At 54.4% G+C, this 14,926-nt stretch overlaps 2 protein-coding genes across 2 annotated transcripts; both read left to right on the top strand.

Moving 5' to 3' along the window:
- The first annotated feature begins 1,183 nt into the window (after positions 1 to 1,183).
- On the top strand, positions 1,184 to 5,553 carry BKA78DRAFT_123094 (phospholipid-translocating P-type ATPase domain-containing protein). Its single transcript, XM_066882467.1, has 2 exons — positions 1,184 to 2,020; positions 2,081 to 5,553. Exons 1-2 carry the CDS (start codon positions 1,562 to 1,564, stop codon positions 5,240 to 5,242), a joined length of 3,621 nt encoding a protein of 1,206 aa, XP_066745777.1. The 5' UTR covers positions 1,184 to 1,561; the 3' UTR covers positions 5,243 to 5,553.
- A 1,678-nt stretch (positions 5,554 to 7,231) lies between these two features.
- BKA78DRAFT_368940 (SEN1 N terminal-domain-containing protein) lies at positions 7,232 to 13,922 on the top strand. The gene is made up of 3 exons (XM_066892650.1): positions 7,232 to 7,714; positions 7,792 to 11,670; positions 11,722 to 13,922. Exons 1-3 carry the CDS (start codon positions 7,686 to 7,688, stop codon positions 13,802 to 13,804), a joined length of 5,991 nt encoding a protein of 1,996 aa, XP_066745776.1. The 5' UTR covers positions 7,232 to 7,685; the 3' UTR covers positions 13,805 to 13,922.
- Positions 13,923 to 14,926: the final 1,004 nt, after the last annotated feature.

Genomic DNA, 14,926 nt, shown 5'->3' with positions numbered 1-14,926 from the left:
GACTACGGACAATTCTGGTCGGCGAGCAAAATCAGGGCTGACAATACGTCATGAAGATGCATCTCGCAGGCATCCACCAAGTTAATTGCTCCAATTGGCAGTGGACGAGAGAAACACGGGCGCAAGTTGGGTGGTGATGCTGACTACCTATGATCCAAGTCCGCAATGCAGCGGCGGCGCTCGCTCCCGGGAGCCAAAACATCCGGCGAGTGCCGCGCGAAGCCGGGCCGGCCAGCGTGTCAAGCTAGAAGCCACAGCTGCAATTGGGTAGGCTTGCGCCTTGCACGTCTGCACTTCTGCACCCTCTCACATTGTGGTAGCACTCCCGACGGACGGACAGCAGCAGGATCGCCGACCGAGAGTGATGACGAGCCCGTTTCGACGAGTCGTTCAGCGAGCGATCGTCAGGGCAGCACGACCGAGGCAGAGTCAGCCGAGGGGGGAGCGAAATTATAAGGCCAAGAGCGTGCAGTCTCGCGTTGCTCCTGTGTTTGATGGCGTGGACGCGCGAGACGTCACTTGGACTTGGCTGCGGCCGAGGGCGGATGCGGCCGTGGGAGGGTTGTAGGTTAAGCCAGGTGCGGTTGGTAAGCTGACGGAACAGAGAGTAAAAATACCTGTGAGGCTTGGGTGAAGCAGCCCCCAGCGTGCCGGCTGTGCCCCTTTACTGAGGCTAAGGTGAGCCGCCGACGGACCCTCTGATCGCCGTTGGTGCAAGGTGAATCTGGAGCAGCACCTAGAGGATTGACGACAGATCGTTACATGACACGGCGGGGGACCCACAGGTACCAGGTACTTTGGCATCTTCTGCGAGGGACAAGTCAAGAACAATAAAAGGGAAAAAAGACGGCGAAACTCCACGTCGTCCGTTGGATGGCGGCGCAGCAAGGAGCTGCCTGGTTTCAAGGCCGTCGGAGAGCAAAAAGTAATAAAGCGCGTGCAAAACACAAAGGCCCAGCCTGCTTATGTGTAAGTTGTGTAGGCACTGTCCGGAGTTCGGCATCACGGCCTTGCGGGCGAGCTGCGTCCCGGAGTCAGCGGAGACAGAGAGCGGACGGGCGCCCGGCCTCAAGAACGCCTCAGGTCAAGCCATCACCACCTTCACTATTCACACCTAAACACCCGGCGTTGCCCCCAACGAGTCATCTCCCGCTGCCGTCCGTTTCCTCTTTTTCAATAATCATCCACCTGTTGACGTCGTTGCCAATCCCCATCTGCCTGTCCCGCTCAAAACGCGTCCCTCCGACCTTGCACCGGCCGCCCTCGAGAGACATTCCTCGCACTGCTGACACCAACCGCTGGCCTTAATTCCCGCCTAATCCACTTCCGCCGCCGCCGCGCGCGCCTCCATAACTCCTCGACACGCAACCTCTGCACCACCGCCGTTCGCTACTTCTCACCCCTCCTGAGCCCCCCGGTTCACTCCCTGACTCTGTCCGCGAAGCTGCACGCTGCTGTCGCTCGCCATTCTGCGCACCGAACCATCTTCTCCGGCTGAGGCCGGCTGATCGCCCAGCTCCTCGTCATCCGGACCCGCTCACTCGGCCTGCCATCAACAACAATGGCCGTCCAACACGTCCCCAAGGACAGCGAGGTCTCCATTCCCGTCAAGCGGATACGTTGGGCCACGAGCCGCGCGCCAGGCGCTCAGGGCGACAGGAAACGCCAATCCGTCCTTGGCCGCCTGCAAAAGCGCCTCAGTTTGTCCCATCACAATGAAAAGAGAGAGGATCCAGAAGACGGAGACGACGGCTCAAAAGAACACGGTCGCCCGCCTAGCGAGGAAAACACCACCTCCGACTCGTCCCATAGCGAAGATGGCGAACCAGGGCGGACCGTCTACTTCAACATCCCGCTGCCCCCGGAAGCCAGGGACGAAGAAGGCCATCCCAAGGTTACCTACGTGCGCAACAAGATCCGCACCGCCAAATACACTCCCCTGTCCTTTATACCCAAAAACCTCTATTTCCAATTCCACAACATTGCCAACGTCTATTTTGCCTTCATTATCATTCTCGGCGTAAGTCAACATCTCTCCTCGCTGACCTGCTTACGCGGCCTCATACTGAAATCGCTCTAGGCCTTTTCCATTTTCGGCGCATCAAACCCTGCCCTCAATGCTGTCCCCCTAATCGTAATCCTCGTCGTCACAGCCATAAAAGACGGAATTGAGGATTGGAGAAGAACAGTCCTCGATAACGAGCTCAACAATGCCCCGGTGCATCGCCTCGTCGATTACGACAACGTCAACACGGCCGAGGACCACATCTCTGCGTGGCGTAGATTTAAGAAGGCGAACACGCGCGCCGTTACCTACTTGTGGAAGCTGTGGAAGCAACGAAAAGAGAAGAAGGATGGCAAAGGAAAGAATTATGCCGAGAGGGCCATGGACGAACGTCCGTCAATGGACACCAAGCGCGCCTCTTTCATGTCCCACCGGAACTTATACGTGGCTCGCGACGACGGCGATGTCATCCCAATGGAGCCAGTCCACGGAACGCACGATTCGACCGGGCTCGACACCGTAACACACGAGGCAATTCGCCCAGGACCATCCGGAGAAAAGGTTTCATTCGAGCCGCCGCAGAGGTTCTGGGGCAGTGTACTGAATCCCTTCCGCCAAGGACCTGGGAAAGCAAGATTCAAGAAGGACAGCTGGAAAAATGTTCAAGTCGGAGATTTTGTGCGCCTTTACAACGAAGAGCAGATTCCGGCCGACATTGTCGTTCTCTCAACATCCGACCCTGACGGAGCTTGCTATGTTGAGACGAAGAACTTGGATGGTGAAACCAATTTGAAGGTCCGGCAGGCGCTGCATGCTGGCCGTAAGGTTGTGCACGCAAGGCATTGCGAGAAGGTTGAATTTTCCATCGAGAGCGAACCGCCGCACGCCAACCTGTACGCCTACTCTGGAGTTCTTCGCTGGTCACAACGCGACCCGCAAGATCCAAACGACCCAGGAGCCCAAATGGCCGAGCCGATCAGTATCAACAATATGCTCCTGAGAGGTTGCAGCCTGCGAAACACGGAGTGGGTCCTCGGCATCGTCATGTTCACCGGAGAGGAATCCAAGATTATGCTCAACTCCGGTATCACGCCTAGCAAGAGGGCTAAGATTTCCAAGGACCTGAATTGGAACGTCATCTACAATTTCATTATCCTCTTCTTCATGTGCCTTGTCTCCGGAATTGTCCAAGGCGTAACCTGGGCTGAAGGAGGAAATTCGCTGGACTTCTTCGAATTCGGTTCCTATGGAGGGTCCCCGCCGCTAGACGGCTTCATCACGTTCTGGGCGGCCGTCATCCTGTTCCAGAACTTGGTCCCAATTTCGCTCTACATAACATTGGAGATTATTCGGACTGCCCAAGCCATCTTCATTTACAACGACGTCGGCATGTACTACGAAAAGCTCGATTACCCGTGTACGCCGAAATCCTGGAACATTTCCGACGATGTAGGCCAAATTGAATACATCTTCTCCGACAAAACCGGAACTCTCACTCAAAACGTCATGGAATTCAAGAAATGCACCATTAATGGTGTTCCCTACGGCGAAGCGTACACGGAAGCTCAAGCTGGCCTGCAACGGAGACAGGGAGTCAATGTCGAGCAAGAGGGTGCTCGCGCACGTGCGCAAATTGACCAGGATCGGTTGAAGATGCTGGAAATGCTTCGTGGACAGCACGACAACCCCTATCTGCGCGACGACGAGGTGACATTTGTTGCACCCGACTTTGTCGCCGACCTGGGCGGAGAAGCCGGCGAAGAGCAGAGACGAGCTAACGAGAAATTCATGCTGGCCTTGGCCCTCTGTCACACTGTCATCACCGAGAGAACTCCGGGAAACCCCCCCAAGATCGAATTCAAGGCCCAGTCTCCCGATGAAGCTGCCCTCGTTGCAACCGCTCGCGACGTAGGTTTCACCGTCTTGGGCCGTGAGGACGATAGCCTGATCGTCAACATCATGGGCGAGGAACGCAGGTACCAGATTCTCAACACGCTCGAGTTCAATTCGTCGCGGAAGCGCATGAGTGCCATTATGCGCATGCCCGATGGTAAAATCGTTTTGTTTTGCAAGGGAGCCGACAGCATCATCTACTCGAGGCTCAGAAGAGGTGAGCAACAGCAATTGCGGAAGGACACCGCCGAGCATCTTGAAATGTTCGCCCGCGAAGGTCTGCGCACGCTGTGCATCGCCCAAAAAGAGATCTCCGAGGAGGAGTACCAGGAGTGGAACAAACGTCACGACCTTGCCGCCGCTGCTGTTACGGACCGCGAAGAGAAGCTCGAAGAGGTCTCTGACTCGATTGAACGCGACCTATGGCTCTTGGGAGGAACTGCGATTGAAGATCGTCTGCAGGAAGGTGTCCCGGATGCAATAGCACTGCTCGGAAGGGCCGGCATCAAGCTCTGGGTCCTGACTGGCGACAAGGTTGAGACAGCCATCAACATTGGTTTCTCTTGCAACCTTTTGGACAACGACATGGATCTTATCGTACTGAAGTTGGACGAAAACGATATCGAGAAAGCAGAGGCAGAACTCGACAAGCATCTTGCCACTTTCGGCATGACTGGCTCAGAGGAGGAGCTCAAGGCAGCGCAAACGAACCACGAACCGCCAGACCCGACCCACGCCCTAGTCATCGATGGAGACTCCCTGAAGATGGCCTTGGACGAAAACTTGAAGCGAAAGTTTTTGCTTCTTTGCAAACAATGCCGGTCTGTCCTCTGCTGTCGCGTCAGCCCAAGTCAAAAAGCTGCAGTCGTCGAAATGGTCAAGAACGGCTTGGATTGCCTTACTCTCTCCATCGGCGACGGAGCCAACGACGTGGCCATGATTCAAGAGGCTCATGTTGGTGTTGGTATTGCTGGTGAAGAAGGTCGTCAGGCTGTTATGTCTTCGGACTTTGCCATCGGCCAGTTTCGCTTCCTTACTCGGTTGGTGCTTGTCCACGGTCGTTGGTCCTACCGTAGGCTGGCGGAGACGATTGCCAATTTCTTCTACAAGAACCTTGTGTGGACCTTCGCCCTGTTCTGGTACCAGATTTACTGCAACTTCGACTGCGCCTACATTTTCGACTACACGTACATCATCATGTACAACTTGGCCTTTACCTCCTTGCCTGTCATCCTGATGGGTGTACTTGATCAGGACGTCGATGACAAAGTCTCACTGGCCGTCCCACAGCTGTACCGAAGAGGCATTGAGCGCCTGGAGTGGACTCAGACCAAATTTTGGTAAGTCGATTGCCATGAATCGGTAACCTTTTACTAACACCAAACAGGAGCTACATGATTGACGGACTCTACCAGTCCCTCATTGTGTTCTTCATGGTCTACATGATGTTTTCGCCGGCAACATTCAACAGCTCTAACGGTTTGGATGTTGCCGACACCAAACGCATGGGTATCTATATTGCCACCACTGCAGTCATTGTCGTCAACATTTACATGCTGATGAACACGTACCGTTGGGACTGGCTGATGCTACTTATTGTGGCCATCAGTATCCTGTTGATCTGGACTTGGACGGGCATCTACACCTCGTTCACGGCCGGCTTCACTTTCTACAAGGCTGCGGTTCAAACTTACGGCCAGCTGAGCTTCTGGGCGGCAATCTTCTTGATTACTGTCATGTGTCTTCTTCCCAGATTCGTGGTCAAGTCGATCCAAAAGATTTACTACCCTCTGGACGTTGACATCATCAGGGAACAGGTTGTCCAAGGTAGATTTGACTACCTCAAAAACACGGACACCTTCATCCCTCCGCCCCCTCCAGCTGAGCCAGAGAAGGTAAATTCTCTGTCCTCGTCTGACATTTCAAAAGTCGGGAAACCAGAGCGTAACGCGACGTCTAGCTTTCATGGTGCCGACGACGAGCGGCCAATCTATCCGCCCTCCGTCGCCCCAACCGCGACAACGCACAACCCACGGAGTCAGAACGGGAGCGACAGCACCAACTACACCGGCCCGAGATACTCGTGGCCGGATAACACGCTCCCTGTCTATAACCACCGAGACAGCAGCAGGACGTCGATAGACCGGGCCCGCCCGTCGTTTGATCGCGCACGGCAATCGATGGATCGGCTACGCACAAGTTTTGAAGCGAGTCAAGACTTTACGTCTGCCGCACGTCTTTCAAGACTGGAGAGCAGTCAGTCATTCTACGACTGTCCTGAAGCCGATGAAAGCGAGATCGGGGTGGCACGGTAACGACACTGCTACCTGTTCAAAAGCGCCGTACATAATGTCAGCATGATTCTTTTCTCCAGCATGTCGAACGTCGAAGATTTCGTTTCTTGTTTCTCAAGACACACTCATGGGACGGAGTTTTCTTTTTTATGGGGTTTGACCAGAGCGGAGCCTTTGTATGGGCCTGCTTTTTGCTCTTTTTCAATTGGGACTGGCTCGAGAGACAAATACCATGTAGAGCACGGCGTTGAAGCGTATACCAGGTCTTTTGGGCTTTCTCTTTTGGGCTTTCTCGATATTTTTTGTTTTCCACCTCCTGTCGGGTCTCTCAACTGTTGGCGGTCTGCTGCGCCATCAAAGTCGAGTGTTCAGCTTTTCTGTACTCTTAGCGCCCTGGAACAGCACCACTCCCTTTTGTTCATCTACCTTGTCCTGGTTGGCCTCTTCGCAGTCTCTTGGACGCCCACACGGCTCCAATACCTTCCCTGCTTCCTATAGTCGCACTACGATTCAGATAGCTGAGCGCCGGTTTCCTTGACGGTCTTTTTCCATAGACGGATGGCACAAAAGTGCTTTTTATACATGGCGCGCTCCTTTTTGTTTGACCGTCACTGGTTTCGGCTGCCAATGGTCTTAGATGAAGCGTGTATTCCAGCGAGCAGAAGTGGCTTCGGAATGATGAATCAATTGATGACTTGACTTGCATTCGGGTTTTGAGCGCTGCTGAACAATCCTTTGAGAATTTTGTGAACATCCTGAGACTGTTGAATAAAAGACTAAGCAGTTTTGCGTATGGTTGATGAAACACTGTGCTCACATTTCCTTGTGTAAATGGTGGAGGCTGCCAGCTTCCATTCCATCCATTGTGCCCGAGCTGCGAGCCCAGAGAGAGAGCGCGATACCTGGGCCCAAGCGCCCGATCGGAGTTTCCTTGGCGCGCCCGCGACGCGAACCTCCGCGACGCCGCGCATTTCGACAGGGTTGCCTCGGCCGCGGTACATACACTCTTGACATCTTCTGCACCTCTCTTGCAAACGCCCTTTACGCTGAGCGCCTGCAAGCTGATCCTCAGTGAACTGCGCCCTTACACAGATACGCTCGTCACCCGCTTGAACAAACTTCTCTCGCCCAGATCCTGCGACCGCCGCCAGCCTCTACGAAATCCGCTTGCACCGCCGAACGCTCCACCTCAACCCGCACTTTCCCTGCGCCAACTCCTCACCTTCCTTACAACGCGTCTAGCTCCCACCGACTCGGAGTGCCCGTATTCTTCACTTCTGACTGCCTGGCTTTCCGGGCAATCACCAGCACTGCCTGGGCCCGTTCGCCCAAAGTTCGCCGTGGCCCTTCAACATTCGTTAGACGCAGCTGGAGGAGAGCGATGATGATATAATCCGTCCTTGTCGCCCTTGAAGACACTAAGCTACGGCACTCATTTCGTTCTTACAATCAGAGACGGGCACCATCAATCCCACAGGTCTTGAAGAATCAAAATGGGTGAGGTGCTCGTGGAAAAGCTCAGGTATGCCGTTGCTGGGGAATGAGACGAAGATCGACATGATATACTTGGGGATTCCACTGATCATGCTACCTTAACAGAGAGCTTCAGACCCTTCGCGAGCAAGAACATCTCTTTTGTCCGCGCACACCCGAAGACACAGACGGCTACTACTTTGACGAAGACGTCTACTTCTTTCTTGACGATGAGACTGAAGAGGAGAAAGCCAAGCGGCTCGAAAAGGTTGCACACGCACAAGACAAGAGAAATCTTGTTCTAGAATGCCTGCCAATATTCGCATTCGACGGTCCCGATGCTGCGCCGTATCAAGATTGGCTAAGGGACCGTCTCAGAGACAACATGTCGGTCTGCGATGTTTGCATCAGGGTATACCACAATTCAAGAAGCGAATTGAAGCACAGGCTCTATGAGGAGTATGATGAAGAAGAAGTGGCGAATTTCATGGCGACGTTCGACTCCATCAACGTTGACCGGATCACTTCTGAGCTGGACAAAGCTGCTCAGGCACTAAGGTCTACTCCCCCCGGGGAACGTGGTATTGGTGTACTGGAGACAGAGGGCCAACTCGCTCTTTTTGAATCGCTCAGCTGCGACGCGATATTGAAGAACGAGTCGATCTTGCGAGAGCACTTTGACGAGCCTTTCGCCATGGTCCAGACCAAGAAGCGCTTGAGATTGGGTGTATACACCACTGCTATGACGCGATTCCTGTTCAGCCCCGTCAGCGAACGCTTCGCATGGGCGAGCGTATCATGGAAGAACTTTAAAAGGCCACCCACCAAGCAGGAATTCGCAGCCGTTGTGCATGAGCCGCTTTTTGACGCTCTGGTGCGTGTTCAGCTTTCGTGCTTGGACGCGAACTTTCTCCCATCATTCTGGCACGGCGCCAGGATCATCGTGAACAAGTTGGACAAGGACTTGATCACGCACTCGCTGCGTGCCATCAAGATTGATATCTGCAAGCTGACGCTGGAGCACCTCCAGTTCAACTTTTCTGGTTTCAATGACCTGATCTCAACTGTGCAGCTGCTATTAGAAAAGTCCCCCGTCGACTTTTGGGACGCGATGGGTGCCATTTCGCCAGTCACAATCATCGAGCAAATTCTGAACAATCCCACCCTTGAACAGATCCTGCTCCGTGCCGGCAAGCAGGATGCCTCGGGAAGGCACCCACTGGATGAGATTTTTGGCTGGGTCACGCCGTTCTTCGCATCCATCAAACCCTCCAATCAGACACCGGCCTGTCGCTCGCTTGTTCATCAGCTTCTCACCAGATTTCAGCAAGACAAGTATTCCAAGGCATCCAGGACGTACTGCTACGAGCTTGGTTTGAAAGTGCTGTTGTCCGCTTTGCAAAGATTGAATGAAGGCAATACTCGTTCATCTTTCGTCGGGCATGCAACAGTTCTGGACATGATGGACTTCATCAGGCTGCACATTGAGGACATACTGGCGACTATTCGGGTTGCTGCAAGTATCTCACAGCCACAGCTTGTGGAGCTCGGCACGGGTGTTATCCGCTACACCCTGTCCCTCGACTGTCTATCATTAGACGTTGATCGAGAAATCCTGCTCCGTAACGAGCAGCTCCATCACGACCTCAAGGCCGAGATCTCCTCAATCTGGGAAGAAGTCGCCACGGCGGTCAAGCCTGGTGACAACGATCTGTCCGCAGCGGCCCTCATGGGCGCCAGCCAACTGGTTGGCATGGAGAACTTCTATACCAAAACCGGTACACCAACGTCAAAAGAAAAGAATTGGTGGAACAATGCCTTTTACAGCATCTCAAAGGCCGTCACAAATATCCTCGAGCGCGTTTCGGAGTTCAATCCCAACGATTTGGACAAGCTTTTTGATGATAGCGACGCCGCACGTTCGATCATTGTGCATCTTTTCTCCTCCGAAGCAGAGCCCCGCCAGGCAGCCATTGAGATTCTCAAGGTGGTCAGCTCTAAAAGCGACCGTAGGGATGCACTGGCTCATGTGATCACCGCGTTCTTTCACAACTCTCTGAAAGCCGTCGAGTCGTCTCTGAGAAGGATTTCCCAGAGGAATGTTTTTGCGCCAATGCCCAGCACGCTCAAGTTGTGTACCGACATCATCGATACGCTTTGCAGCCCAGGAGATGGTTTTCTGCGCACCAAGGAACTGGACTCTCAGCAAAAAGAAGCCGCCGAGCGCGTCTGGTTCGCCATGTGGAACGTTCTCATCACAATCTTCAAGAACACTGAAAGTTGGAGTTTCAGGGGCTACGACAAAGAAAAGATGATGAACTTTTGCCGCGACACTATGGATTTTGTCGACGTGCTTTACGATCAATACGTCCACTTCGGCGCTGCGCTCAATCAAGGCCAAGATCGTGACGGGCAGTCGGCACAAAATAACCTCAGAAAGCTGTTGAAGCTCCCGCAAATCACCATGGACCACATGATTCAATTCTTACGTCTTCGCGACGAGTACCTCATCAGCAAGGCTGTGGCTTTGACAAGCAAGATGCTTGGTCAATTGCGCGAAGTGCAGATTGACGTTACTAAGAATGCCGGGCTCTTCATCAAGGAGGTCATTGATGGTGTCGTCCGAACCAAGCTCACCCCACAACAGCAGGCTCAGCTCGAAAGAGCTCTCGAGGCTCATTTGGGCGTCTCCCTTAAGAAGGAAGACAGGGCCTCAGCCAAGGCAAAGCAAGGAACTCTGGCTACGTGGGCGAAGAGTGGTCCTACCAAGCCTGCAACACCAGGAAGCTCGGAGGCCGACGACTCGGAAGGTGGTCTCCAGAGCTTGCTCTCCGAAAACACGCAGGCCGCACAGGCATGGAAGGCGGCACAAGCTGCCAAGCAACGGCAGGTCCCCGTCCAGCAGAAGAAGAAGGTGCCGGTGCCCCAGCCAGTGAAGCCTGACCGGAGCGAGTTCATGAGGAAGCGCGAGCTCGAAAAGGAGGCCATGCGAAAGGCCAATGCAGAGGCAGTCCGCCGCGCCAAGAGGAACATACCACTGCTGGGCACAGAGGCTGGCACTGGCACCAAAGGCATCGGTGTTGTAGGCAAAGACCACAGCATTAAAGGCGATGGTGTCATGGTCTCGTCCAGCGAGAGCGAGGACTCGGACGAGGACGAAATAGATGCTGAGCTTTTTGGTCCTTCTGTCAAGGTTCCGAAGCCGAAGGCGAAGCTCCCGCTGATGGCACAAGCTCCGGTCAAAAAGAAAAAAGTGGTGCGGTCTTTCAAGGACATGCGTGCAAGATTGGCGCCTGACCTGTCTCCTTTGCACAAGACCATCCTCGCGTGGGACTTCTTCCACGACGGCGACTTTCCGCCAAATTCGCGCCCTGACATTTACAGCAAGGTGCCGAACAAGTTTCAATCGTCTTTCGATTACCAAAACACCTTCTTGCCTCTTCTCACCCTGGAAGCGTGGCAAGGATTTGTCAAGGATCGGGAGGAAGGCACTTTCAAGCCCTATAATGTGAAGGTGGTCAATCGTTCGAATGTGGATGCTTTCATCGAACTCAGCACAACCCTAGACCACGTCGCGAACAAGGACGTCAACATTATGGAAGGCGACATTTGTCTCCTGTCGAAAGCACCACAGCCAGCCTCTCAGTCTGGTCGCGATGCTCCGCATTGCCTTGCCCGCGTATATCGCATCACACGCAAAAAGGCGCACTTGGAGGTCTTGTACCGCATGATGCATGGTCCTTTGCTCCAGCACCTGGTGCCCAATGCAAGCGTGTTTGGGGTCAAGATCCAGAGCATCACGCCGCTAGAGAGAGAATTTGGAGCGCTCAACAGTCTCCAGTACTACGACTTGTGCGACGAGATTTGCAAAGCCAAGCCCAGTCCGCTGCTGAAGTACAACGAGAAGCAGCTGAACCCGCTGGTCACTAATTACAACCTCAACGTTGCCCAGGCCAAGGCGGTCAGGAGTGCGGTGGACAATGATGCCTTTACGTTGATTCAAGGGTACGTCTCCCAGGCGAATCTTTAGAGAGGTGTGCGCTAATTGCTTCACAGTCCACCAGGTTCTGGAAAGACCAAGACCATCGTTGCTATCGTGGGTGCATTGCTTACGGATAGCTTGAAGTCCGGCAACGCTACAGTCATCAGCAAACCCAGCGTGGATCCACTGCAGGCCCGCATGAATCAATCTGCGCCTAAGAAGCTGCTTGTCTGCGCGCCCAGTAACGCTGCTGTCGATGAACTTGTCATGCGTTTCAAGGAGGGTGTCAAGACAACAAGCGGCCAGCACAAGAAGATTTCAGTCGTGCGTCTGGGTCGCAGCGACGCCATGAATGCCAATGTAAAGGACGTCACCTTGGATGAGCTTGTCAATGCCCGTCTTAACCTCAACCCTGAGAAGACAAGCAATGCTCGCGAAACAACGAGCAACCTCATGTCAGAGCATCAGAAGGTTTCGGAGAAGCTCAGAGAGGCGCGTGCAAAGCTTGACTCTGGCGAAATCAAGGGTCAGGAGGGAGTCGAGCTCAAGGACCAGTTTGACGCCCTTCGCCGAGCCAAGACTCAGCTCGGCGCGCAGATCGACAGTGCCAAAGACAACGAGAGCAACATGAGCCGCCAGAATGAGCTCGACCGGAAGCGAGCTCAGCAGAAGGTCTTGGATGATGCTCACGTCATTTGTGCTACACTCAGCGGATCCGGCCACGAGATGTTCCAGAACCTCAACATCGAGTTCGAGACGGTCGTTGTCGACGAGGCGGCGCAGTGTGTGGAAATGAGTGCACTGATCCCGCTCAAGTACGGATGCCAGAAGGCCATTCTTGTTGGTGACCCGAAGCAACTTCCACCCACCGTCTTCTCGAAAGAAGCAGCACGCTTCCAGTATGAGCAATCGCTGTTCGTTCGTATGCAAATGAACCATCCTGACGACGTGCATCTTCTCGACACGCAATATCGTATGCATCCCGAGATCAGTTGGTTTCCAAGTCAAACATTCTACGACGGACGTCTCTTGGACGGTCCCGATATGGCAGGCTTGAGAGTGCGACCTTGGCACAGAAGTGCTCTTCTCGCTCCTTACCGCTTCTTTGATGTCAAAGGTCAACACTCAGCCGCCCCCAAGGGCCACTCGCTCATCAACGTTGCCGAAATTGAAGTCGCAATGCAGCTCTACAACCGCCTCATGTCAGACTACGACAACGGATACGATTTCAAGGGCAAGATTGGCATCATCACGCCTTACAAGAGCCAACTTCGTGAGCTCAAGGACCGCTTCTCGCGCAAGTATGGTAACGGAGTGTTTGAAAACGTCGAGTTCAACACGACCGACGCGTACCAGGGTCGCGAAAGTGAAGTAATCATTTTCAGCTGCGTCCGAGCTAGTCCCGCCGGCGGCATTGGTTTCTTGCAGGACATTCGTCGTATGAACGTTGGTCTGACCCGTGCGAAGAGCTCGCTCTGGGTTCTGGGCAACTCTCAGAGTCTGATCCGAGGCGAGTATTGGCGCAAGCTAGTTGAGGACTCTCAGAAGAGGGACCGCTACACGACAGGTGACTTGACTGGCATGCTGAGGCAGCACTCGACCAACTTCCCGGCGCCAAAGGAGGGCTACCTGGGTCCTACGGGCGCTGGTAGCAACGGCGCTGCTGTCAAGACTGAGCAGCCGGCCATCAAGCAGGAGATCAAGACAGAGCCTATGGATACCGATATGGCAATCAAACAGGAGCCTCCAGAGACCAATGTGGCGATCAAGACTGAGCCCGGCGAATCAGCATACGACAAAGCACCAAAGAAGGAGAAGGTTGCTGACAACGACGACCCCTGGGCCGACTTCTTCGACGAACCTCCGAATCACGAGTCCGAAAACGACGCGGACGCGGATGGTGACGTCAAGATGCAAGACCGCAGCAACAGCAACAGCGCGCAGGGCTCTTCCCTCCCAGCTTCAGCCTCAACGTCTCGCCCTGGCACTCCGGCCGGCGCGAGATCCGCGAGCAACGGAGCTCGTGTACAAGGCACTGCTGTTGTTCCTGGTGGTAGCGCGGGCGGAGCTCCGACAGTCCCTTCGGGTCCGCCCAAGCCCCGCATGATCCCGGCGAAGCGGAAAAAGGCAGACCCTTTCATGCCGAGGAAGCGATAAATGGATGGGCTGGACGAAATGGAGGATATGAAGCCCAAGTTGAAGAGATTGGAAAGGGCTGATTGAGAGGACAGCTCTTCTTGCCAGGTGGTCAAAGGTGCGGCCACATATTGCATCACAACCGGCGTTTTGCAGAAGACAGAAAGAAAGAACTTGCCTTTATTCCCTTTCTCTATTTATTTGGCAATGGGAAAAATGCACGGTCGGGCGAAATAGGGCGGAAGGTCTGGCTAGATATGCTCTGGTCTTGCTTTGAGTTTACCTCTTCTTTGCTCGGATCTGGCTACGGTGCTGGTGGGTGGTGGAGTGTATCATATCTTGGAGAATACCTCTGGCGCATTTATTTTGGTGAGAAGGGACTCAAAAGAGCGGCGCACTGCGTCGAAGAGGTACCAAGGGAGTAGGTAGAGCTTCGAGATGACTGGGAAGATGTGCGTGAATGCGTGATGCCTACCTACCTGCCTACCTCCTTCCGACTGGTCTTCCCCTCTGCGGGCTCGAGGCTCACCTCCAAGTCCCAGGCGACGGGAGGAGGCTCTCGTCGGAAAACGAGCGGTCCAACGGGCAACGGCAGCTGCTGTGCTCCATCCACACCGGCGCTGAAGTCTCTCTGCCACGCGCTCCTTCCTCCTGCCGTCTCGTTACTCTTTCTCCTGGACACAACAGATGCAAGACTAGCGGTCTGTTTCTGTCGGCGGACCAACGGATTTTCAACACCTTTTCCCAGGGTACCTCACCGCATGATTAGTTGGGAACATGAGTACGAGACGAGTCAAGTCGAGTCGACCTGATAACATGCCGCTCGCCTCTCTTCACTTCTTCCACCGGCGACTGCGTTGGAGATCCTCATGCTCCTCGGAGCTCTTCCTATTTGGCGAAGCCTGCGACGCCTGCCGCAACCCTTTTCAGCTGCCACCCACATGCTGCGTTGCGCGCGTGAGTCCTCGTGGGGTCGGAGTTCAGCGTACTGCGTGGGGGCGGGCCACCATCCATGGCTGGGGGATCGCCCATTCGCCTCCCCACCACCACCCACCCACCACCCCCTTGAAAATTAAAGCCCCGGAAGCGAGCGAACCGTTTTCTGTCACACGTCAAACGAATGGCTATCCGTACCTTGACCTG

The sequence above is a fragment of the Phyllosticta capitalensis genome, assembly GCF_038381095.1.
Source record: "Phyllosticta capitalensis strain CBS 128856 chromosome Unknown BKA78scaffold_4, whole genome shotgun sequence".
NCBI lineage: Eukaryota > Fungi > Ascomycota > Dothideomycetes > Botryosphaeriales > Phyllostictaceae > Phyllosticta > Phyllosticta capitalensis.
The sequence above is the reverse complement of the archived record's forward strand: the minus strand, read 5'-3'. Positions and strand labels throughout refer to the sequence as shown.